Source organism: Myotis daubentonii, chromosome 12 (assembly GCF_963259705.1).
Source record: "Myotis daubentonii chromosome 12, mMyoDau2.1, whole genome shotgun sequence".
NCBI lineage: Eukaryota > Metazoa > Chordata > Mammalia > Chiroptera > Vespertilionidae > Myotis > Myotis daubentonii.
Genome location: NC_081851.1, coordinates 56,000,891 through 56,027,690, shown reverse-complemented (window position 1 = coordinate 56,027,690; position 26,800 = coordinate 56,000,891). Strand labels below are relative to the sequence as shown.

The following is a 26,800-nucleotide window of genomic DNA, read 5'->3' as shown; positions in this document are numbered from 1 at the left end:
ATCCCAGAGGGAAGTGAGGTGGCTCTTGGGAATAATTAGAAAGCAGCCAAAATGGTGCGCCCACCAGCAGCCCCAGTAGATACAGTGGGGGCCTGGGGCACAAACCCTCTGGAGGGCCCCACATCCTGCCTGCACGGCTGTGGATGACTTTGTTGCTGGAAAGGAGGTGTAGGGTAAGAGCCAGCGATCCCCAGCTCTGCATGGGTACCTTCTCCCTTTTGTTCCAGTTGGAATCCGCGTAAGAACTCCGGGCAATAGAGAGCTTTGCGCCACTGGGCTCTGCGCTTCCTTTCGTTCTGGTTAACTCAGCCGGCTTGGCCATCGAGGTGGTAAGGGTGCCTTTGGGGACGCTGTGGGGCAAGAGTGTGACTCTCTCACTCACAGAATGAGTTGCCTAATCAAGGGTTAACATGTGAAGCGCTCAGCCTGTTTTGTCTTCCTGACGGAAAGTAGACTAGTAATGTCAGTCACCGGTGACTGACAGGGCGCTTAACGTGTTACATATTTCTCACAAGACTGACTTCTCTTTTCTCTCCTAGTTGGGAGTGTTTGCTTTTTAACCTTCTCCCTGTAAGGAGAGTTGCTTCTTACTAGTAATTTTTTTTGGGCAGTGATGCCCTTATGCAGCATTAAACTCACAACAATCACGACCCTTATCCCCTACAAAAGGTCCTGGGGCCCGTATGTAATAGCCCAAAGAAAACATAATAGTAGATAAGTGACGTTTCTCTTCAGTCTTCTGATTGGGATAGTTACTTCCCTGTAACTAACACCTGTTACCTTCATCCCCACCCCACCTTCCCAGGTGCCATGCGAGGTCTGGGGAGACAATGGTGAATGGGACCCTATCCTGGGAGAGCCCAGCTTTCCCTAAGGTTGTTCCTCTTGCTTTAAAATATATATATATAATATTATTGATTGAGAGAGAGAGAGAGAGAGAGATCAATGATGAGAGAAAATCATTGATCAGCTGCCTCCTGAATGCCCCCTGAATGCCCCCTACTGGGGGTCGAGCCTGCAACCTGGGCATGTGCCCTAACAGGGAATCAAACTGGGACCTCCTGGCTCATAGGTTGATGCTCAACCACTGAGCCACACTGGCTGGGCAGGTTGTTCCTCTTTCTTGTCAAGCTCTGTTCCCAGGTCACTGGCAAGGAGTAACATGAGCTCAACTAGCACTCTGAGCCTTGGAGTGAGTTCCCGGGGCTGTGGTTCTTAAGTCTGGAGAAACTGGCACAGACAGCCACAGCCTTCCCACGGCCTCAAACAGCATCCCCGGGGCTAGCGGCTTTATCAGCAGTCATTGGATCCTCTGTTTTTCTGGACAAAAAGAAATTGGAATTCACTGGAAAATATTTCACACCAAGTGGTTGAGCTGTTGAATTCACTTTCTCAGACATTCATTTGTAAGTGTGGGATCCCATTCAATTGGGAAACCTGTGATTCACTGATGGGTTCACAAATCAAAGGATCAGAGAGTAACTTGGCTTGTAAGAAGCAAGTGGTGGATTTTCTCATATTTGACTAATTGGGTGCCAGGGTATGTGTTGCACTCCAGGGAGAGTCCCCCACAGTGATAAAGGCCGGGGAGGAGCGTAGAGCAAGCCATGAGCGTCCATGGCAGCAGCCCCCACAGCTGCTTGGCTTGAATGCCACGTGCAGGCTTCCCAAGGAGGATGGCATCTTTCATCCGCCCAGGACAGAGAGCTTCAGGGTTTTCCTTCTTGACTCTGGCTGCATTTCGGTTATTTCCCAGGTGGTTCACTGGGCCCAGTTCCACCTCTGGGGGCTTGTCCAACTCCGCTGCTGGCAGCCACAGCGCCTCTGAGCTGTGTGTGCTCCGGGCAGCTGGCTCTGTTCCTGGGCTGGTGGAGGTTTGGCACAGCAGATGCCAGCTCAAGGGTCACAGCTCCCAGGATGTGTGCGGTCAGGGGGTCTGGCTCAGCTGATGTAGACGGAGCTTTGCACTCCCAGGGTCTGCTCATGGGATCTCTGGCATTTCCTCTGCGCCACTGGGAGGCTGGTGGGCTTGTTTCACACTCTGGGGGCTGCCCAGCTCCTGTCCCTGCAGAGTGCCGGCTTCGCCCACCTGGCTTCCTCCAGGCTTCAGCAGGACAGTCCTATTGTTAGCACAATTCTATTACTCTCTGATCATCTCAGGTAGACAGGCAGCCTTTGATGTCAGGGAAACAGTCCTTACGAAGAAAGGGAATGGTGAAGTGATGGACTCCTTTTTTCTCCAAAACACTTTTCATCGTGAATCTTGAACAAAGCGTGAAAAAAAATCACCACTGACTGCATGTGCACGAGAGGACCAGGGAGAGTGCGGTGGGGGGTGGGGTGGGGGTGGGGGACCCTCGGAGGTCACTCTGAGGAGGGCTGGATGGACAGCTGTGACTTGGGTTTATTCATCTCTTTGTCCCCAGCAGGGTGTTGGTTAGATTGGTTGGGGCAGGTTGAGAACTGCTGTATTAGAGCAACAGCAACAGGCAAACAGGCTTCCCAGAAACAGGAAATGTATTTATGCTAACTTCAAGCATTATTTCAGTTTTTCTACATATTTTATCCTCCCCACACAAACCCCACCTTGTAACAAGGGCAGTGAGTTAGTACAGTGATGCATGAAGTGGAACAACAGGCTTAATGTAAACTGTGTGTGTGTGTGTGTGTGTGTGTGTGTGAGAGAGAGAGAGAGAGAGAGAGAGAGAGAGAGAGAGAGAGAGGTATTTGTCATCTCCTTTGAAGACATATAGAAAGCTGAAAAAAATTGCAAGGCTTTTATAAGCCACAAGTCTGTGCTGAGTGTGTGTGTTTGGAGGGAGGAAGGAGAGAAATCAAAGTCGACTGCACCCTGGGCCGTGGAGGTCAGCCTCTGTGTCCAGGTTTTCTTTTTTATTCCCTGGGCAGGTCCCTCCTCCTCTTCCTCATCTCTGTGTGTTGGAAGGCCCCTGGGATCAGTTCTCAGCCTCCAGGCTCATAGCTCAAATGACAGATCCATGTCCCTTATCCAAAGGGTCAGATTTTAGGAATTCAGACTTCCTTTGATTCTAGAAAGCGAATATAGGATGTATTCTGTACATGATAGCACACCCCCAGCAGATTCTGGGGCATTCCTTCATGATGAAACAAATTCATATTTCAGTAACACAACTGTATAAATATTCACACTAAGTGGGATAAATATAGACAAGATAAATAGCTTTTGTGTCAGATTGGGTCAGGGTTTGTTGCCAAATCATTTGACCCAAACTTTTAAAAAAGGTCCAGTTTTTGGAGTCTTTTTGGATGTCAGGATGTGGGTCAGGGATTTTGGATGTGTACCATCTATCTGCTAGTGAATATCAAAATCAGATCCCAAGCTTGGCCCTTCCCCCTGAACTGCAGGTTCCTGTATCCAGTCGTCCTTGGCTGTCTCGGAGCTGCCTCCAACCAAGTCTGCCCACTCCCTGCTCCTGGTGCCCCCCCGTCCCCCGGCTCCACTCAGTGCCCTGCTCAGCCAAGGGCAGCTCCGTGTTCTGCTCAGGCCAGCAGTCTCCATGCCAGCCTGCAGCCCTCTCTTTTTCTCATGCACTGCATCCAATCCGTCAGCAAGCCTTCTGGCTCTACCTTCAAAACATCTTCAGAACCTGACCACTTCACGTAACCTCCACCACCCCCAGCCCTTCTAGCCACCAGCATCTCTCACCGGGGTTATTATGATAGCCCCTAACTTTCACCTGGATTACTGCCTCCTTAGTGGCCTTCCTGCTTCCTCATGTGTGTCTAAGACTTGTCTGGCACAGCAGCCAGAATGAGCCTTTCAAAGTGCAGGGCACGGCATGTCACTGCTCTGCTCAAACTCTCCTCTGACCCTCATCTCCCTCAGAGCCAGAGCCCAAGGACTGACTGCACTCCATCTGACCTCATGTCCCAGGGCTCCTCACCTCACTCTGCTCCAGCCACACCCACCTCCTTCTGCTCCTGGCACAGGCCACGCCCCCTCCCACCTCTGGGCCCCAGCTCTAGCTATTCCCTCTGGCTGTGGATGCTCCTGTTACCTTCCCAGGAATCTGCAAGGCTGGCTCCTTTGAGTCTCAGGAAGGCCTTCCTTGATACATTAATAGATCGATTAGCACACAGTCAACAAACCCCAACTTTGAAACCTGCCTTTTTGCAATGAAGACATGAAATACTCTGAATGAAAAAACAAACAAACAGGAAAAGGTTCCACACATTAGAATAGATCTGTTACCTAAAACTAGCTTCCAGTCACATCTACTCTGGGCAGCAGCAACGCGTGGACGCTCACAAGGATATGCTGGGAAGTTTTCAGCATTCTTTTCCTTTGCTGTCTTTGAAAGGCTGAGGACTTCCTTTGTGCTTGGGTAGTGGTTTATTTCCTCTGTTTATTTCAAGCCCTGTCTCCCTTAATTAAGCAGTGATTGTAGAGGGTCCTAAACTGTCCTTGCAAAGTAGGTGTGAGTTCATAGCATCCTTTTTATTCTGACATTCAGAGCTTGAACAGACAGTTTTCATATTCTCCTTTGCTATGTGCTTCAGAAGGTATCTTCTCTCCATGTTCACATGTTGGTATGGGCTTCAGCACCTGTATGTCTCATTTGTGTGTCCGGCTGCGTTAGGCTGCTCATGTAACAGCCTGGGCTTCAGCTGTGCGTCAGTTCCTCAGATGCCTGCATAGATTGCTTCCTCTAACTGCTTACTGTGCCTCCGTTTCCTTACCTGTGAACAAGAGGATTGAGCTACATAATGTTGTTCAAGCAACAACAAACTTGTTGTTTGATTTTTTAAAAGATCACAAATTATAGTAGAAAAAAAGTACAAAGTCTAGAAAACGATAAATACGCACGAAGAAAATCACACATTACTCCACTCCCCCATAGAGAATCTTTTTCCCCCCTGTGTGTATGTACTTACCCAGACCATTTACATTGTATTTTTACAGAATTGGATTATAAACTGCACATTCCTTTGTAATTTTCCTCCACTGAATGTCTTTCCATGTCAGTAATATAACTCTACAAGATTTTTTTCATCACTATGGCATGATATCACATGATTTGAATATGCCGCAATGTATTCCAATAGTTTGTTCTGATTGGATAATTAGTCTCTAAGTTTACACTCTTTTAAAATGCTATAATGATCCTCCTTGTATTTAAATTGTTTTTGCACATGTGTGATTTGGGATGAATTCCCAGAAGTAGAATGGCTAGGTCGAAAGATTTTTGTTATATGATGTTAAACCACTCTCTATAAATTTTTGCCAACTTACACTTCATTAGCAGTGTGTTAGAGAGCCTATTTCTCCCTGTTCTTACCAGCACTGAATCGTATCCTTTCAGATGACATGTTTTTGGATTTTCCATTCAAGGTGGTCTTGGAGCAAATGTTTTTTGTTTTGTTTTGTTTTGCCTAGTCAAGACCCAGTCTAAGTAATAGAAAAGGAAAGAAAGGTGTGTGTCGAGGGAGGGGAGGGCGGGGGGTGGGGGGGTGGGAAGCGGAGAGGAAGAAGATAAAATTCTGTTTTAACCAAGTAAGCAAAAAGAAGCCATTATTAAGCTATTTCAGTGCATTTCTGGGGATGAAAGTAGAGGACAGGGTGGCAACTCCGACAGGACCCTAAAGGAGCTGCAGGTTTGAGACTATAGTTACTAACCTCAAGGATCAGGAGTGAGATATGCAGCAGAAAACGTGTGACTATCTGAAGGCCTGTATGTGGAACTGTATACTTCTCACTGCCACAGGACCTGGAGCCAGACCCTAACGTTGAGTGTAAAAATTGGAAGGCTCTTTTAAAGAGAAATTGTCTTAATGGTTTAGGGAGGTCTAGCAAGGCTAGTGTGGGGATCCCCTGCTATAATCTCCGGCTCCCACTGTCTAGCCCAGTGATTTTCAACCTTTTTCATATCATGGCACCAATAAACTAATTACTAAAATTGTACAGCACACCAAAAGAATTTTTCTTTTGCTGGTCTGACCAAAAAGTAGATATAAATTTGATTCATTCACACTGGACGGCTGTTGTTGTCATTTTGTAATTTGACAATCTAAGGGAATAGATGCTGGTGCCTCTGATAAGTAGTCAGGTATTGCATGTTTTAAAAGTTCTTATGGCACACCCATTGAAAATCGCTGCTCTAACCTTAAGGTAGATCAGCTGGGATCTACAGAAATAAGTTGCATCCATAAACCAAAACAAAAAAGAAAATGATGCTATGAGAAAGGATGCATAGTAGAAAATATGAAGGCACTTCTGGAAACTCAACATATTATCAGAATTAAAAGTTCAGTGAAAGGGTTGTAAAGGAAATCTCCCAGAATATGGACTAAAAACGTAAAGGAAATAGAAATATATTTAACAAATAGTAAGAGACATAGGGACCAATTCTGTTGGTCCAACATCTGAGTAATAGAAGTTTCATAGAGAAAATGGAGAAGAGGCCAATAGCAAAAAACAAATAGGATAATATCTCCTACAAGTTCAGTTCCATTCATCACAGTGAATCAAAAACACACATCCAGAGACTTATCATTGTGAGATGGCAGAACACAGAGTATAAAAAATGTCCTAAAACTCCCAGCGAGTCAAAACAAAACAAAGTCATCTACTAAGCAACAGAAAGCAAGCTGACAGCAGAGTCCATTGACTATATTTAGGTGCCAAGAATGTTCTGATAATGACTTTTTTAAACTCAGATTTCCATGTCCAGCCGAACTATCAATCATGTCTGAGAGGACTGCACGCAAGGTCTTAGAGAGTTGGCATTCTACTCACTTTTAATCAATATTTCAATCAGAATGGACTTTATAAGCACAAACAAGGAAATAACCCAGAACAAGGAATATGATGGATTCCAGCACCAGCAGAGCAGTGAAAAGAAGCGACCACACTACAGCTGTGCAGCAGACCAGAGAGCAGTCAGTCCAGCATAGGGGGAGGGGGGCAGCGGGGGTCTCCAGAAGGGTTAACCCTGAGAGAAAAGAATGCTGGGAAAGCGTGAAGACCTGAGGAAGATAATTGATAGAGTGAAAACAAATCCATTTGAATTTGCTACTAGTTATTTTCTCAACTGAGAGGCACTTGGGTTGCCACATTAGGCCCATGGGAAAGAAAGCATATACTGTTATAATACCATTTACTAAGTCGTAAGAGTAAACACTATTCATTAGTGTTCATATTTTAGAACCAATGTATACACAAAATGTGGAACTCAACTACAGTGAGAGAACAAAATCGTTATGTTGTCAGTGTTGAAGGTGGGGGGAGAGGCAGGCAGAGGATGGGAGGGTTGGAAGCACTAATGTCCTCTAGTTAGAACATGGAGGGTCAAGGGATGTCATCTATAGTTCATGGAACAAGAAATTGATATTTTGGATTGCTCTTTTGCAGGTGTAGAAAAAAACAGAGAAGGAACTGAGAAGTGTGATGTATAGTTACTTTGTGGAGGGGGAAAGTGGAGGGAGGTGGCAAGTGAACTAAATCTTCATCTATCACATCAGCAAGGCGAGAGAGAATGTCTAAAATAAGAAACCAGGAAATTGAGGTATAAACTTTTTATTTAGGAGCATGGCAGTGGCCATCAAGAAAATCTAAATAGAAATGATTAAAATGGCTCCCTCTGGGGAGGAATGGGGTAGGGGATTGCTGCTTCTCATTATAAGTCCCCCTGTAGTCTTTTATTTTTCAAAACTGAACATATTACCAAACTTAGTTTTGCTTGTATTTTAACAAGCAAATAGCACAGATATGCATACCCTAAAAGCAACTTGGGCTAATTTGATAGGCAAAATAAAAGAAAAAAATTAGCCGTCCATTTTATTTCTTGGCTTATTTGAACTGAGCGATTTTAACGTTGATTATGACTCTTAAATTTCATGCTTCTGTGATTTCTATAGAAGTTTTCTTTTTCTTATACGACATAGCTCCAAACATATATGGTGGAAAGTAGTGGCAAATAGGACTCGATATACATAAAAGTCACCATACAGCAGTATTTCCAGCAGGGCTTTTATTCCCCAAAGTGGGACGTCCTGCAGTGTATTTGTGGCTCATTGTCTGAGCCCCCCAACTGGGATTTGGTGCACCTTCAACCATGAGCTCCAAGAGGAGGATGAAGGAGCTCTACTCTCTTCTTCTTTTTTTAATAAGAGTTTATTTGAGCCAAAGTGATGACATATGCTGGGGAGCATGATCTCAAACACTCCTGAGAATAACAGTTTTTTAAACATCTTATTTTTAATTTTTTAAAATTACAGTTTACATGAAATATCTTGTATTAGTATCAGGTGTACAGCATAGTGGTTAGGCAATCGTATACTTTACAAAGTGTTCCCCCCTGATATTTCCAGTACCCCTGGCACTCTATATAGTGATTTACAATATAATTGACTACTAGGAGCTCTACTTTCATTGTTCTATGTCCAGGAGTCAACTCTGTCATCGTGCACACAGTGTGAGCTCCGTGCACAGCTCACAACGTATTCTTTCCACACCATATCCTTGAGCCCATGCCACTTGCTGGGCAGCATGCCAAGCCCCAAGCTAACAGGACATTGGAGAGCCCTGGTTTAATCCAGGCTCCTCTTCTTCATGCTCTGGGAATGTAGGCAAGTCCTTACATCCCCAAGCCTCCATTTTCTCATCCCTGAAATGGTTAAAATAAGGATACTGCCTCCCTCACCCATAGAACACAGGTAAAGTGCTTCATCAAGGGTGTTCATTAGAATCATGATTATTATTAAGAACAAAATAGTCTCCATTTAGGAGCTCTAAGTGATGAATAACACTACATCTAGATTTTGAAGGGAGTCAGGCACTACATATCTTTGTGAGCAGCCATTAATGGGGTGTTCTGCAAGGTTGTATCATTACAGAGACAGAACCGTTCCTGGTCTGAAGGTAATTGTTTCTGGTTGCACAGTCCTGAGCTCCTCTGAGCCACTTGAATCCATTCAGTTCCACTTGGAGTCCCTAGGGATTACCATCCATTGCTCAGGAACTATGAACCCCCAAAAGGAGCACATGGCTCTGCCCTATAGGTGCTCACAGTCTGGGCGGGAAATAATGATAATGACCAGACAGCTTACACGTATAGGCAGCTAGCTGTATGCCAGGCGTAGCTCCCAGTGCTTAAACCATCTCATTTAATCCTTCCAACACCATGAGGCAGATGCCACTGACATTCTTCATGCATAGATGAGGAAATCAAAGCAGGACCACACAGCTGATAATAGGCAGAGTTGGGATTTGAACCCAAAGTAGGCTAGCTTCAGAGCCTTTACTCTTAGTCACTGCAATGCATTGGCTTAAAAAATAGGGAATGTAGAATGAAACACATATATACAAATACACCCGGTGAGAGAGACCACTGCAATGCCAAATGCAAAGTGCAGATTGGTCGTGGGTATTTTTCACTTCACAGCACGGCGGGTAAGTGGATGCATTTTCTGCGGTTTGCACTCACTAACTCCTCTTAGGTAGGGTACACAGTCATGCACTCTCATTTCCCTGAAAGGAGATAGAAAAACTATACTGTGACCGGGTGATGGGTGATGCTTTGCAAACCATTACACACTCTCAATATTAGGTTTGGCACCTTTGAATGTTTTCTCCGGGCAGAAAAGCATTTGCGCCCACATAGAGTTATTTGTTTTTAGCCACCTCTGTCATCAGAGGGAGCCGGCTCCCTGGGTCTATTTCTGAGCCTGTTGAAAAGAGGAAGCAGGTGTTAACTTGAGTTTACTTCATTAGTGGCCTGTGGAGAGCTGGGATCTGTGACATACAAAATCAAATGGTCCGAAAGAGCATAGAGTAAAGAATAAGACCCCTTTTCTAATGTCTAGTTGCCCAATCCTGAGACAACCCCTGTTTCCTTTGGACTAAGACCCCTAGAGATAATCTCTGTGGAACAAGTGTGTGAAAGAATGTGTATGTACACACCCATTTTATTAACAATAAATGGTAGCCTCACATAATAAAGAGATTGCACCTTGCGGCTCCCCCCGCTCCCCCCTTAATATATCCCACAGTATCAGTCAGTACATTTAGATCTTTTCATTCTTTTTTAGGGCTTGCAATAGTGATCTACCAAATGCACCATAATTTATTTAAGCAGAAATATCCTATTCATAGATATTTAGGTCTTTAAGGTCATTAAAAGCCATTTTAGAGCAATTGGTCTAATTGTCTTGTTTTGCATATGAGGAAATTGAGATCCACACACACAAAGACAGATTTAAATAATTCAGCAGACTCTCAAACCTACACTTTGGATGTGATTTCTTGCTATTATTGTATTTGGATCATAGAAGACAGAAGAAGGTGGATGTGCCTGTGAGTGTGTTCTGCACACGTGGGTGAGTGTGTGAATGTGTGCCTACACGGGTAGGTGTACATTCTGTTGTGTAACAGATGTTCTCTTGGAAAACTCTGAATGAATCCTTTTATTTTTAAAAATGGAATATGAAATGATAAATGCCCTGAGGGTGGGAAGATGATTTGTTATTTAAAGGAAAATTGTGGGGCAATGCTTATATGAAATGATGGCTATTTCCTGCTTTTTCAAAAACGACTTTATTGAGGTAGAATTTGCATGCAAAAAAAAGTGCATCTATTTTTAAGAGTATGGCTTGACGCAGTTTGACAAATGTATACATTCATGGAGCCACCACCCAGTCCGCATACAGAAAACTTCCATCTTTCTCGAAAGTTCCTCTGGACCTCTTTATTGTTGTTGTTTTCGTATTTTTATTGGATATATAAAATATAATACTGACACAAGCATTCAAGATCCACTGTGCCTCTTTGCATTCAGTTTCCACCTTCACCTGCAAAAGGTCACTGATATGCTTTTTGTTGCCATACATTAGTTTTGCCTAATCTAGAACGTCATATAAATGGTATCTGTTTTTATTGCATGTGCCAGGAGTTCGCTCTTTCTTGCTGAGCAAAAATGCCAACATATGGACGTAGCTTGATTTGCATATTCATTTACCCATTGTTGGACATTTGGGTTGTCTCCCGTATTGTATTTAGCTGTTAGGAACGAAGCTGCTAAGAACACTTGTGTACAGGTTGATGGCTTCCTCAGTGAATCATCTCCATCATTCAGTTGTGAAGATTTAGTTTAAAATCAGGCCATCCGCCCATTGAGCCAACATGTATAAATATGTGTTGAATCCCTCCTGGGTACTGGACAGAGAGTGTCCTGCCCTGCAGGGCTGTACACTAAAGCAGGAATACTGTTTTTGCACTGCTCTGGAAGTTGTTTGAAAAAGAAACAATCTTTCCCTGATTTTATGAAAGTCAGTGCTATGTAAGCCTGTTATCAGAGAGGGACTTAAAGTATTTATTTACATGTGCGCCCTCTGCTTTTCAATGAGTTAATGCACTCTACCAGTAGGGCTGGTAGCAAACTCCTCCTTAAATGAAGAGCCTTTAATTTAATTAGCTTTTAACTTCAAAATCTGCACCCAGCAGCTGCTCCAGAGTTGCCCACATGGTGCCTTAACGTTTTGCTTTCCAAAAGCAGAACTAGAAGGCTGCCTGCTGCAAGAAAGTCTCCTGCTCTGTCTGGCTTGCCTGTTCCATGCCAGGTGCCTATAGAGTGCCCGAGGTCCCTCCAGGGCAGAATGTCCAGCAATAAAGGGGGTGCAGGACTTGGGCAGCGGGTCCTCTGCTTTGGGAAAGAACTCCTGAGACTTCTCTCTTCTTCCTTATTCTTCCTCCTTCCTTCCTCCCCAACCTTCTCCAAATAAAAAAGAAACAGTCTATTATTTAAGACTTATTTGGTGCAATGTGGACAGTACAAGTCTCTCCTCCTCCTCCTCCTTCTCATCCTTTCTGGATCCATCTTTTTCTGACCCACTCCCTACTTACTTTTTTTTTTTTAATTAAATCTTTATTGTTCAGATTATTACATTTGTTCCTTTTTTTTCCCCCCCATAACTCCCCTCCTCCCAGTTCCCGCCCCACCCTCCGCCCTCACTCCCCACCCACTGTCCTCATCCATAGGTGCACGATTTTTGTCCAGTCTCTTCCCACATCTCCCACACCCCTTTCCCCCTCAAGAATAGTCAGTCCATTCCCTTTCTATGTCCCTGATTCTATTATAATCACCAGTTCATTCTGTTCATCAGATTATTTATTCACTTGATTCTTAGATTCACTTGTTGATAGATGCATATTTGTTGTTCATAATTTGTATCTTTACCTTTTTCTTCCTCTTCCTCTTCTTAAAGGATACCTTTCAGCATTTCATATAATCCTGGTTTGGTGGTGATGAACTCCTTTAGCTTTTCCTTATCTGTGAAGCTCTTTATCTGACCTTCAATTCTGAATGATAGCTTTGCTGGATAAAGTAATCTTGGTTGTAGGTTCTTGGTATTCATCACTTTGAATATTTCTTGCCACTCCCTTCTGGCCTGCAAAGTTTCTGTTGAGAAATCAGCTGACAGTCGTATGGGTATTCCCTTGTAGGTAACTGAGTTTCTTTCTCTTGCTGTTTTTAAGATTCTCTCTTTATCTTTTGCTCTTGGCATTTTAATGATGATGTGTCTTGGTGTGGTCCTCTTTGGATTCCTTTTGTTTGGGGTTCTCCGTGCTTCTTGGACCTGTAAGTCCATTTCTTTCACCAGGTGGGGGAAGTTTTCTGTCATTATTTCTTCAAATAGGTTTTCAATATCTTGCTCTCTCTCATCTTCTGGCACCCCTATAATTCTGATGTTGGTACGCTTGAAGCTGTCCCAGAGGCTCCTTACACTATCCTCGCATTTTTGGATTCTTTTTTCATTTTGCTTTTCCGGTTGGATGTTTTTTGCTTCCTCGCATTTCAAATCATTGACTTGATTCTTGCGCGCCTCTGGTTTGCTGTCGGGCGTCTGTATAATATTCGTTATTTCAGTCCGTGTGTGCTTAATTTCTAGTTGGTTCCCCAATATAAGATCGAGGGTCTTATTAGTTTTCGTGTAAATCTCATTAAGTTTATCGGCAGCTTCTAAACAGTTCTTGAGAGATCTTAAAAGTGTGGTTGTGAACTCTATTTCTTCCATTGACAATTTTGTCCTGTTTCTTTGTCTCCGCATTTTGTTATGCTTCCTTGGTGCACCCCCTAGTGGTCTTTGTTCGCAGTCTTATAGATAAATCTTGATTGTTGTAGCTAATTCCAGGGAGGGTTTGACCTCCAGGCCAAGTGGCTATGAGAATCAGCTGTCTCAGCAGTGAGAGAACTTCTGTCCTCTAGGGAGGTGCTAATCTGGCGTTTGCCTGAGGCTATCTGGCAAATGCCTCTGTGCAGGGCTTGGGTGGGGCGGGTCGCACAGGATCAACAGGGTGGGCCGGAGAGAGCAGTTATGGCGGCTCTCAGTCCTGTCCCCAGGGGCTCTGCCTCTCTGAGTCCCAGCACCCGCTGCAAAGCTGGGAGAGAAAGCTGCACTCGCTCTGACCGAAGCCAGACAGTCCCGCTTCTCCCGTTTGAGTCTGGGTCCCTAAAGACTCGCCCGGATCTGGAGCTCAGAGTCTGCGACTCCCTCCCGATTGAAAACAACAACCGCGCCCTCCACCGCCAGCCCGCTCCGCGTACTCCGCACCTCAGAATTTGACTTCAGCACTGCGCCTCCTCTGAGTGTCCGTATGCGTTTCTCTTTCCTCCTAGTTGTAGGACTTCCACTCAGCCAGCGTTCCTGTGGTTCTGGGTGATGTCCCTTCCGTCTTTTAGTTTCACTTTTGAAGTAGTTGTTCAAAGCAGCAAACTCCGGCGTTAACCTATGCCGCCATCTTGGTTCTCGATCCCCTACTTACTTTTTGCGTCTTTCTAGGCCCTGGTGTCTGACAACAGGTGGAAAAGAAAGTGAAACTCGATTTGGGCCTGTGTGACCTTTGTGGGCTATTCTGTTGTCTAGAGGTCTCTAGTGGAAGCTGAGCCTAAGGGTTTGGAGGAAGGTTGGCCATGAATTTCTGTTCTCCTTTGCCTTGAACTTGGTCACCCCCAAGCACAGGTGTGCAGACACCTGTGGGTCACAGTGACATACAGCAGTAACACTTAAGCTGGCTGTGCAGTGCTGCACCATTGGTGGGGTGCTGGCCCACTGGTCAGGGTTCCCTCTGGCAGATGTGGTGTGGTGGCAGGAACACTGGACTGAGAGTTAGGAGTTGAGGGTGCCACTCACCTCCAGGCTGCCCAGCTCCAGGAGACTCATTCAGGTGAATGGTGCCCCTGGAGTTGGGCAGTGGTGTGCATGACTCATTATCTTCCGTGTTCTCATACATACAGTGGAGCTAATAATACCTGTGACCTTACAGGTTAATTGGGAGGAATGCATAAAATAATGTGCACAGGACTGTGAATGGTCAGACACCACCCCCTAAAAAGTGCCTATGAGTCTTTTGCTTTTCAGAGATGTCTTTTTCATGGATCGAGGGATGGTTTGGGCTCTTTCCCCACTGCCTTATTCTTAACTCAGATGAATGGAGCTGTGTTTATGCCCAGACCTCACCCAAGGGCTGGAGGGCAGGGTGTGGGAAGCATTGCTCTGCCTTAAACCTACCTTGCTGGGAAGCCAGTCACTTGCACCTGAAAGGGAGAATGAACCCGCAGAGGCTTAGAAGAAGGAGAACCCTGGGACTGAGTTGTCAGAGGGCTTGAGTCCGGAGCTCTGTCAAAGTCATCCCTCCCGCGTGCTCCAGGCAGCCCTGGGTGTGAATCCAGAAAAAGCTCTCTGAGCCCGTTTTTCCATACGGAGGCAGAGAATATTGCCAACCTAACAGGAGATTAAATGAACTGATGCTGGTAAAGCACTGAACACAGTCTGAGGAAGAGTAGGTGCTCAGTCTATACATGTCACCCTCCCCTTCTCCTTTTCCCATGAGCAGCGCCTGGTCCTCTGATGACCAGGGTTATAGCCTTTCCTGCCTCTTTTCCCCTCTCACCTTGTTTGAATGTCACTTTGGTACAGACCACCTGCCTTCCTTCCCCTGTAGGGGATGGAGCCTTGGAGGGGCAGATGACCCCAGAATAGGCCCTGACAGTCCTGAGCCTTGAGTCTTTTCCCACTTCCTAGACTGGACACAAAACTCTCACCTTATTCTTTATTGGATATTCACAACAATACTGTAAAGTTATTAGATGTCCTGGAATAACATCTATATATATAAAAGGTTAATATGCAAAGTGTCCCCTCGGGAGTTCGACCGACCGGGAGTTTGATCACTTGCTGTGATGTGCGCTGACCACCATGGGGCGGCGAGTAACGAAGGAAGGCCCTGGCTGGCATTCGGCAGCTGCTAGGGACCCTACTCATGCACGAATTTCATGCACTGGGCCTCTAGTGTAATAATATTAACTTTGGACAAGAAAATGCCTTTTGGCTGTTGTCATTGTTGTTGGGGGACCATTTGATATAGTGAAAAGAACATTGGCCCAAGAGGCGATTTGAAGACTGGATTTTTTATAACCACAGCACCAACAATTACTGAGTATTTCATGCCAGGCCTCACGCTAGGCACTTTACCTAGTTTATTGCACTTAACATCATGACCGCCCAAATGACATAAGACCTAGTATCAACTCCACTTCATGGAGGAGCATTCTGAGGGATAGAGAAGGTAGTTGCTTGCTTCAGGCCATAAAGCCAGGAGATTGACTCATGGAGATTTCACAACAACCTGTGTCACAGGAGAAGAGATTGAGGCTGAGGCTCAGGGAGAGTAAATAATTGCCTGAGCTGGTAGGTGGCATAACTGGGATCCAGCCCTGGTCTGGCCCCACTGTCCTGCTGCCCTACTTCTGGCCTCAGCTGGAGAGATAGCCAAGGGCACTGGCGCCTGAAAAAGAATCAAAGTCAAAGGAACAGAGATAGTAGCTGGAAAGACTCATCAAGTCAAAGTATGAAGTTCAAGGAGATTTGATAAATAGGGTTGCATCAGGGACAATTGGGAGGGACCTAGAGGGCAGAAGAAGGTGCTTATTACTAGCCCTGGGATGGGTAGGGAGGAGGGAGGAGGGAGGAGGCCTGCTTTTATGTAGTGCCAGCTGCCTGGTGCTGATGCCCACTAACAGCTGCAGGGGCAGCTCAGGGTTTGGCACCTTGGTTGCTTCATTATCTGGGCCTCCTAATTGTGAGCAGAATCTGTGATTAAAGTGGTTTGGCCATGAAGTTGCACCATCCTTCCACCACCTTTTGTACCTGATAACCCCTGCAATCACCCACGTTGAAGTTGCACCACCCTAGATGGGTTCTCAGAGCCTCTTCACTCAGCTGGCTGGGGCTTGGCCAGCGCCTTGCGGCCAATCTGCCCAGGCTGCAAAGCTCTCTGTTGCTCTTGGCATGTTTAATAGCTTAATTTCTATTTCTCTGCTTGGAAATGCAGTTCATTGGCACTGAAGCAGCAGTGGGTGCTAAAATGGTTTCTGATTGCTATCTTGAATGTTAATATCCTAATACATCTTATCGTCAATGACCTGTCCCCTTGCCACAAGTTCTCACTCCCCTTTTGCAAAGATAGGCACGCTGCCTGCCTTCGGCTCGGCCTCGCAGCCCATCTCATTCCTCTGCTGTCTCCTCCCTGCTTTTCACAGATAGCATTGTACTTCGCCAGTGGAGTCCACGGTCGTGGGAAATCTCTGACTTAGAGGATATGAGAAAGCATTTCATGTTGCCGGCGGGGTTTAATAGGGATGATCTAATCTCTAAAAGGCATACATTATTTAAATTCCATGCTTTTGGACAAGGAGGCCCCTGAAATGCGGCAGGGATGGGATTCTGGTTTGGCTCTGATCAGCTGAGCTGACTGCTGTCGGTTTTCCTGTTTGTAATTCAGTGCAGGGGCCGGGATGTGTTTGTGGTAGGGGTTGGGCCTGGGAGGGTGGGGGTGCAGTGAGGGTGCTGGAGAGCATGTTCTTTACTCAGAAATCTAAAACCACAGACTCTTAGGGTAGAAGGGCTGGGGAGAGTCATCTCATGGCATCACTAGTTTGTTGTCTGGTTGCCATCTGGATATTCGTCTTGAGATCCCAGGCGAATGGCTCCTGGGGGGCAACCTGAGAGCCCCCAGCACTCCCCCCCATGCCCTGCCCTGACAGAGCACCCTGAATGTCACCAAGGGCCTCACCTGGGAGGCACTGAAGACCCCTGTTGATGAGAGTGAATTTGGGAAGAAACCTTGAGCACTCTCAACCACAAAAGGCTGAGCCTGGAAATAAAGTGGGGAGCCTGGATGGCTGGGAGCCTGGATTATGAGTGGAGTGAGGCTGGGGTGTGTGTGTGTGTGTGGGGGGGTGGGAATGGGGTGGGAACAGGGGTGTCAGTTCCAGCTGAGATTTTCACCTCACAGGGAATATGCAGTGCTCATGGTACAGTTAGCTGCCTCTTTCCCCCTCTCACCTAGTTTGAATGTCACTTTGGTACAGACCACTTGCCTTCCTTCCTACAGGGGATGGAGCCTTGGAGGGGCAGATGACCCCAGAATAGGCCCTGACAGTCCTGAGCCTCGAGCCTTTTCCCACTTCCTCAGATGTTTATTGGGTGTCTCCTGACACACAGACAGCAAGCTAAGCACTAGCGATGCAAATATGATTCTCCTACCCGGTCCAGCAGAGGAGATAGACATACGGACCATGGAGTGCCGTTGAATAGGAGCCATGGTTAAGATGTGTGTGTGTGTGTACTGTGGGAATACACATGTAGGATGATCAAGGCTCACTGGGAATATCTGGAAGGACTCAGAGAGGAGCGGATTCTCGACCCTGACCTTGAAGGAGGAGGAGGTATCTGTCAGAACAACACTTCCTAAGTCACACTGGCTAGGTGTTTGCCGGCTCTTTGCCAGAGACAGTGAAAAAGAAAAGGAGGGATGGTGGTTGTAGCTCTCCAGATACTCACAGCTTGTTGGGGAGACAAGCCTGGCACGTATGAGCCAATTAGAGACCTGCATAGACAGATGGGATTGTGGGGGCAGAGGTAGGCAACTGGGGCACTTGGTGACCCCGGGTTTCCAGAGTTATTACTCCTCTCTCTCACAGAGGACACAGTTTCTGTAAGGACACTTCAGACCTTGCAAAGATGTCTCAACTGCTAAGAGGCCCAGTGCCTCTGACTTTTCTTCCATTGTACGATGTCATCAGCCTGCTTCTGTATTGAAGCAGTTAGCTGGATTTGGAGGTGGGGGTAGGAAGTGAGGGTGCATGGAGAAGGTCAGTGGTAAGACTTTAGCACTCTTGCCTCTCTCTTTACCACCCTGGTAGAATCTGGAGTTTGCAAAAACACATGTGCCAACACACAACCTGAGCGTGGAGGTCCTTCAGTCTGGCACAGACACCGTGTGCGTTCCCGGCCTTTGTTTATGCAATTACTTCCGCCTTGAATGCCTTTCCTTTCTTGCCTTCATAGAGTCTTCCCAGACTGCCCTTCTCCATGGATTTCAGGCTCACCGACACTCAGACCTTCTCTGTCCCTCATCCTTAAGCCGGGTTCAGCATTGTTCTCCAGTGAGATGGTAAACACTTTGAGAGCAGGAGTTGTCTTGTGCTTCCCTTAGTTCCCCTGTGGGCAGTTTGTGTGGTCTAAGGAACATGGCTTTGGCAGAATCGCAGCACTGTCACTTACTTTGGAACTTTGAGCCCAGTGGTCTTAACCTGTAAAATGGGGTAACGCGGAGTGTCTCAACCCTGACACTTGGCATTTTGAGCTGGGTCGTTCTTTGCTGTGGGGATTGGCCTGTGTGCTAGGATGTCTGGTAGCATCCCTGGCCTCCACCTCGGAGATGCAGGTAGCAGCACAGTCAGAAATGTCTCCTGGTTTCTTATATCCCCCAAATGTTCCTGTGTCATCTGTCCCCTGGGCCAGGTTTCCGTTGTGCAGCAAAATCGCTTCCGGGGGAGAACCACAGGGATGACCTACCTATTGAGTATGCGTCAGACCTCCTGAAACGGCACCCGGGGCATCATGGGTAGTCGGTAAATGGGGATTCTCCCTGGTTCCTAGTTCACCTGGCACTTGACACTTTGCAGGTTGGTGAATTGAATGGAACTGTGACTCCAGGTTTTAGCAACTTGGGGTGGAAACGTCATGAACTCGTGGGTTGTCCCCACAATGTACTAACAGAGACACTGTCATTTTCTTAATTGCAGATTGACCTGGAGCCGGAAGGCCGAGTGTATGTGATCATCGATCTCTCGGGGTCGTCAGGTGAAGGTAGGAGAGAGTGACCTCAGCCTTGTTCTCTTCCATTGACCCTTAGTCTTCTGGGCTGTCCCTTCCCTCCTTGGCTGCGACATTTTACCGTGACATTTAATTAATTGGCACATTTTAAAGGAAGAGGTTATTTTGAAAATGCTTATGCCTCTGTACCAAAAGGGACCAGCCATCTGTTAACTTTGGTGGAACAGAGGGAGGATTTGCGACTTACCAAGCGAGGCCAATAAAACAGGCGTTTTGCACGCTGGTGCACCAGCCAGACTTTGGGGAGCTCAGCCTCTCCCCGGAGGCTCCCGGGGGGTTTTGTGTGTGTGGTGGGAAGGAAGTAAAACCAATTGGTCTAACGGTATTCAGAAATAAAAGAAATTAGGTGTCAAATTTCAGAATCTTATTTCTGTAGAGCTTTTATAGAAGTGTTACTTTTTTTTTTTTTTTTAACACTTTCTTATGTGGGGGAAAGCCCTGCTCTTAGAAATACTGGGGTGAGCAGCGTTTCTGCTCCCATTGGCTGATTACACAGGGTGTAGATGTTCTGGGTAGTTGGATTTTTCTTCTTCTTCTTACACCCTCTGCTCTCCATCCTGTCTGTGGCCTTTTACTGCCGTTAAGAGCTCACAGGTTGGTGAGGATTGAGCAGTCGGGGTAAAAGGGAAGACTAGACAATAAAACCTTGGCCACATGGGAATGGGGAGATGGTGACAAACTTGGGTCCCACGAGGGATGGAATTAGGACTGAAATTGAGTTATTGGGACCATCTTTCTTCTCTTCCTGGCTGTGGGCAGGGGGATGGAACAGTTGGTTTTAATGTCATGGCAGAAAGATTGGAAGATCAGGGTTGGTTCCTTGTGGCACTGAGACCAAATGTGGTTTAGGGCCTGTGTCCCAAAGGGGAAGAAACCACTCCCTTAGGTCCTGGCTGGTAGGCTTGGGCCTTTTACAGCATCTCTCCTGAATACTGGGGATTACAAGCACAAAGTCACAACCCCACACGGTCTCCCCTACTATAGGGAGGTAGTTCTCGTGAAGGTTCAGACATGGGAGGAGAGATTCTGTGACAAATTCAGAGGAGCTGGGCCAATGGTGCACTTGACAGAGGTACCTGATGCTTTTCGCTTGGCCGAGTTATCGCCCACTTTCAACAGGTGTTCAGAATAACTCAGCAGTTATGTGTATAGGAGGCTCACAGTAGAGCTTGGCTCTCTTTTCATAGCAGTTATTTGGCGTGGGTTTAGAACTTTAAGCAACCTTCCAAAAACAGTCTTTTACATTCTCTGTTCTTTGTTGCAATTACGTTTTGGTGTTTCCAACTTTGCTCCTCAACTTTCAGCTCTGAACAGCCCAGAATAGAATCTCTTGGTGAAGATTTGGGGATTTGGCAACATTTAATACGAAGTATTCAAGATGTTCAAAGGGGCATAAAGAATGATGAAGTGGGCACCAGTGTACCCATAGCCCATGTTAAGAAACAAAGTACCCGGTAAAGTGAAGCCTTGCATTGCTTTTCACAAAAGCAATGGTTGGAATCGGCATATGCTGAGGGCTGCTTACATTATACAGGGATCTTTGACTCTGCAAGTGGTCAGCGTCCCTAAGCCCCCTTTGTTCAAGGGTCAGCTGTACAGGCATACCTCGTTTTTATTGCACTTTGCTTTATTGTGCTCCACCGAGGTTGCTTTTTTTTTTTTTTTTTTTTAACAAATTGATGGAAAGATACTCCTCTAGCACAAAAATTACAGCTCACTTTTTTATAGTGGTTTGGAACCAAAACCACGCTATCTCTTAGGTATGCCTGTATACAGTGGCCTCCTAATTGTAGACACTGGCAAAATATTTGATGAGCAAAATCAATCCACTTTTTTCCTTTACATAATCAATATCCAATGACATAATTAAATATGTATTTCCTGTGCCAAGATACTGGGCAACCAATGGAGGGCTTGATTTTTTTTCTTTGAAAAGATTAACAACTTGCAATAAATAAATAGAAGTAATTGAATTTTTTTCTTCTTGCTTCTATCGCTTATGGTATGTGAATGGACAAAGCAATTTTCATTGAGTTGAATTCTTGGTCTACTTTTTGAAAAAAAAATCTCTTTTATCTAAAAAAAAAAAAAAGAGTTCAGAAATGCTGACCCATGCCAGGTTCTATGAAGTGCTAGCCTGTTGCTCTGAAGTACAGGAGACATTTTTCTGCTCTTTTTTCCTTGCTGTTGGTGGATTTGGGGTTTTCTCTGGATGGTGGGAAGGACTTCCAGCAGTTTCCTCCTGGAAGTGGATCTTGTGTTCTGTTTGTGTTCTGCTTGCTGTCCTCCCAGTCCTGCTGCTGGGATTTGGGGAACCCTGGTCCAGAGGTGGTTCTGTTTTTGGAAGAGTTGGGAGGACCAGGAGAGGAGTGAAGGATGAGTGGACAACACATTTGTTACCAGACTGCACGAGAAGGGTCTGGTGGGAAAACGGTTGTCACAGCTAGTCTGTGGACATTCATAGGTTTGTGTCTAAGGCCCTTTCTTTTGTGAAAATACATAACTCTGAATTCTACAAAAGGAAGGAAAGAGTTGAAATGAAGCCCAGCTGATGTTTTCACCACTCTATTATTCTGCCATCAAGCATCCCTTCAAATGCTCCAGTCCCATCAATTGGAAAATATATATATATTTGTAGAATTTGCAATAAACTTTACAACTCGTGCAAATACTGAAGGGCTCAGAGAAAGGCGTGGGGGTGAGATGATGTGAATATACCTCCTTCTTTAAGGATGTGCCAAAGGGCTCTTTCTCTTGCTAACACACTACAGAAAGCCTGGATGTTGACGTCTGCTAGGGTTGGACTAATGTGATTTCTAACTGTCTAATAAAATTGCTCTGCTGGCATGTCCTGTGCAGCTCACCATAATGGGATTTGATCAGTGTGTGCTTTGTCTAAATCGGGCAACCTAACCCCAGAGGTAAGGGGTCAGGCTGGATGACAGTTAAGGTTATCCTTGGTCATGTGATTTGGTCCTTTGGTATAGTTTGAATAGGCATCGCTCAGAGCTCAGGGCTAAAGATTGGCTAATATCTGTAGCAGGTAGAAGGGGTTGAAAGAAAGGGACTCTTCTGACATGTGCTGTGTGAGGCACTTTCTCTACACACCATCCCAAGTAGCAAACCTTTTTGGAATGCTTGTGTGTGTGATCCTCCTGTTTCAGGTGCCTCTTAGTATTTTGCTTTTATCACCACTAATAACCATGTGGCTTCTTGGTAATCATGGTATTACAGGCTCACCAGAGGCTTAAATCAGAGCATAATTAGCCCAGGTTCCAGAAGCATAAACAGCCATGTAATTCTCAAATGAGCAAACTATTGCTTCCTGCTGTGCACTATAGTTAGAATTTCTTCCTTTGTTGTGACATAATTTGTACATTATTTCCATTCTTTATAATAATAGGACAATGCACCCTGATTTGCAGGCTCCCAGAGGAGGGGCAATCCGTGTGACCCAGGGCTTTCTAGGCTCTTCTTGCCCTGCCTTCCATCCAGGTGTAGTGCTCACCTGGGAGAGTTCTTCGGTGTCTGAGCCAACACTAGAAAGAACAAGAAGTAGGGCTTACTGGTATGTTTGGATCACCAAACTTCTTCACCAATAAAACGAAGAAGATACAAAATAATTTGTATCCAGTGAGGCAAGCCAGGTAAGGCCAAAGAGGTAATTTATAGACTAATATATCGGGCAAGAGCTATGAGGTTGCTTTCTCTAGTGTTCAGTGGGGCAATATTGCTATAATATTGCCCCATTCTCTTTCTCTCCCTCTCACTTTCCCTCTCTCCTTCCCTCCCTCTCTTTCTTTCCCATCCTTCCCCCAATGAAGTATTTCCCAGAAGTACATTCTCTAGTTTATTTGTGTCCTTTGGCCCTTACTGTCAGAAACTTCTCCTTGTCAGAGCCTGGGTTTGGGCTTCTCAGCTCAGTGCAGACTGAGAACATGTGGTCTCCATATTCTCACTGGCCCTGTGTAAAACCCTTTATCTATTTGAAGGCTCTTATTAAGTCTCTCTTCTTTGGGCTGAATCAATCACATCCCTGAGCCTTTCTGAAGGGGTAGTTTAGAAATCTTAACTCATCTTTGCGACACTCTTTTGAACTTTTTCAAGTTGCACAGAGAGACGTGACAAACCAGCTTTGCTCCATTCTGAAGTGATAATGTGTATAGATCAAGTGCCTGACAGTATGACATCCATGTGGGAGATGGTGACATTGAGAGGTCAAGTGATGTGCCCAAGGCCACAAGGTTGATAATATGGCCCTATTGGGTCCAGACCCCAGGCTATGATCTAGCATCCTGCTCTAAATCGTGGCCCAATAGTGAGTTTGCTAACATGGCGAAGATTTCCCTGCTACTCTTGAATTTTAGTTCTTTTCTCCAGCAAGCTTTTTACAGAAATATAAAGCTAAATTGATTAGCTTTGAACCCAAAGGTGACTCAGAGAGTCTCATTCACAAATAAGCAGATCTTTTTTTCTACTCTCTTAGAAATGAAAATGCTGTTGATCCCCGTTTAGAAATGGTCAGCTCCTCAGGCTCTCTGTACGGTGGATGCATACTAAGTATTGGTCTGCAACTAGGCCTGCCTCCACTCCCTGCAGGTTAGTCATCTTTCTTACATGTGTCCATGGCAAGCATTAGAGTGCAGCCTTCAGGATTAAAGTAGAGGGGGAGGACTTCTTGAAACTCTATCTCAGCCAGTGGGCAGTTTCTTTTTTCTTAAATCCTTACCTGAGGATATTTTTTCCATTGATTTTTAGAGAGAGTGGAAGAGAGGGGTTAGGGGAGAGAAAGAGAGAAACATCAATGTGAGAGAGACATATTGATCGCTTGCTTCCCACACGGGCCATTACTGGGGCTGGAAATTGAACCTGCAACCTGGGTATGGGCCCTTGACCAGAGACTCCTTGGTGCATGGGCTGACTCTCCAACCACTGAGCGTGTAGGGCAGGGTGGCAGTTTCTATCTAAATAACATCTCTCAGATCCCAGAGTCCCATTGAAGCTTCAGTTGATAATATTACCCTTTTCCTTCAAAATTCTACATTGTTTTATCCAATGCTTTTTGGTTATCAGATAGTTAGAAAGAACCATTTGTTAAAATGAATAATAGTCACCAATGCACTTTAATAAAGGTGCCCAGCTTGGTGCCTGTCCTAGGTTTGGGGACTGGGAAGTGGGGAAGGAAGTGACAAATGAGAGATGGCACTCACAAGAACACATGGCCTCGCCTTCAAGAAGCTTGCAATTGAATTAGGAATCCAGAACATGCAGGACAAAAGCATTACAGAATGCGAGGCAATATCATATCGAGTGCTCAGCTGGGTGTTACTAAGAGTTCCTTAAATGGAATAAATTGGAGCTGGAATAATTCAGGAAAACTTTAAGGAAGAAACAGGGCTTGGGCTGAAAAGGAAAAGATAGGTATACTAGATTGACAGGGAAGACTTGGAGAGGCCGTTCAGAGCAGAGGGGATCATATCATCGCTGTCAAAGACAGCATTGATGCTCTTATTTTAGATAAGGCTGGACAGACATGATAAATTAGGGAGATGCAATTTGTGTTCTCTAGGAGTTTTCAAACAAAGACAGTCATCCGTGTTGCAGACAGAAATTTTCATGCTATGCCAACAAGAAAATGCAATGTTTTAAATGACTAAGCTATGTTTGACGGGAAGGCAGTGCTTTCTGGATGTGTTTTCATGGTCAAGGCCTCCCACCCACCTTGACCCCAAAGAAGGAGGAATGTTCTCGGTCAAGTTTGGTCAAGTCTGGGACATTGACTAGAGCTCATTTTATAAGCATGGGACTTAGGTGATTAGGAGGTCAAGCTCAGGTACAGACATCCTTTTGAGGTCTTTTCTAGACACTCTCCCTTAGCAATCTCTTGAAATCCCATGGTAAGCACTCTACCACCCTCCACATTCTCCTCCTCTCCAGCCTATCTAGCTAGTGCCCTGGCATCAAGCCCCGATACTCCCACTCTTTCTCTTTCCAAGTTCTGTTCAGTCTCTCATGAGGAACATTGCTTAAGAGGTCAAAGAGAGTCTTCACCTTCCCCAACAGCAGACTTCCAAGTCAGACGTCAGCCCCAAGATGCTGATAGGTCTCCCTCCTGGGTGGTGCCGCAGGCAATGGTATCCCGGCCTGGCTCCCCAGACATGAATGGACATGTGGGATTCCCCAGGAGCATGTGGAGAGAGACAGCCTCGGTGCTTGATAAGAGTAAAAATAACAAAATCCAGATGTTCAAAAATATTGATCTTGCAAAGTAGACCCCTCCCCCAGCATAATTGCTTGCTACTGATACTCAGACTCAGGGAGTGGGTCCCTTAGTCTCCAGATTTTTGGCTCCATCTTTTGTCCTAATGAAATAAATGCTTATTCCTGGCAAAGACCATATGCACCAGATGTGACCAGGGAAGTCAGCTTGAAAGTAGTGAGCACCAAACCCCAAGGGGTTTATAATGTCACAAAGAGACAATGCTAAAATACTTGACGAGAAATAAGCCAAGAAACCCTCATTTCCTTCCAAATAGGCTCTAGATGCACAGCAGTTCCTCTAAAATGAATCATTCACGGTTAACAACACCAACTGGCAACCATTAGCAGATGAAAAACAATTGGATCCTGAGTGTTTGGAGAGCAGAGCACTTTAGGGTCACTCCTAAAGCCCCCCCCTCCCCCTGCCATCAGTGAAGCATACATGTGTATTTACTATTGTCATGTGTGCCTGTTTTACTAATGAAGTAATTGAAGAAGGAATAATCATGTTGCAGAAATAAACGTATAGAAAGGGTGGGTTTATAATAGATCCTCAGTCAAGAAGTGAGCTCTGTGTTTCCTGGGATGGCCTCCAATTCTGTCTCTGTTGTCTTGCTGTATACCATTTCAGTGTCTTATAAAGAAGATTGTTTGGGGAAATTCATGCTTGCAGCTCAGATCATACTGGATCATAGTGGCCTGTAATTTAATCATTTACTGTTGTTGATATCCTCATGGTTTGACTTAAAACAATAGGGCATTTCCATTCATCCAACCTAATTTAGAGAGTTGTCTTTTAGGACCAATTACTTTATTCTTTTATCCAGTTGAAATTGGCCTGTGTTGACAGTCTTATTGATTTCCCTTATTACCTAGCTTTGTTGAAACATTCAATTTTCAAAATCAAGGGCATTCACCATCTTATTTGAGCTGCTAACACTGAAGCTTTATCTTCCTCCTTGATTGTAAACCTTTGGTGTGAGCCTGTGGGAAGTGTGTGCATGTGCCTGTGTACACAGAGATGAGCCTGAATGTCTCTGAATCACCTGTTCTGTCTCTCCTGCAGCCTCAGGTGCCTTCATTGGAAACATTACTTATTTGCTTATCTAAGATCTCCTGGGCCCTGGATGTATAGTGCTAATGAGCATGGTCCCTCCTGTCAGGTATCTGTAGTCTTACAGAAGGAGGTGAGCAGTAGACCAGTAAGCATGATACAGAAATGTGTTTTAGCTGTTGGTGGAACAGGGTACAGTGGGGCCATCAAGATGACCTTTCACTGGAGGGCTCTCCTGGAGTAGGCTGTTCATAAAGGACGTCCACCAAC

The 26,800-nt window shown here is 45.4% G+C and overlaps 1 protein-coding gene across 3 annotated transcripts in view; it reads left to right on the top strand.

Annotated features, from left to right (window-relative positions):
- The window catches only part of PRKCE (protein kinase C epsilon), a 481,203-nt gene that overhangs the window by 169,066 nt on the left and 285,337 nt on the right, over positions 1 to 26,800 (top strand). For all 3 annotated transcript variants that reach the window (XM_059659939.1, XM_059659937.1, XM_059659938.1), the window contains one exon: positions 19,125 to 19,188. In XM_059659939.1, the coding sequence (XP_059515922.1) occupies positions 19,125 to 19,188 (64 nt within the window). The remainder of the gene's footprint in view (positions 1 to 19,124; positions 19,189 to 26,800) is intronic.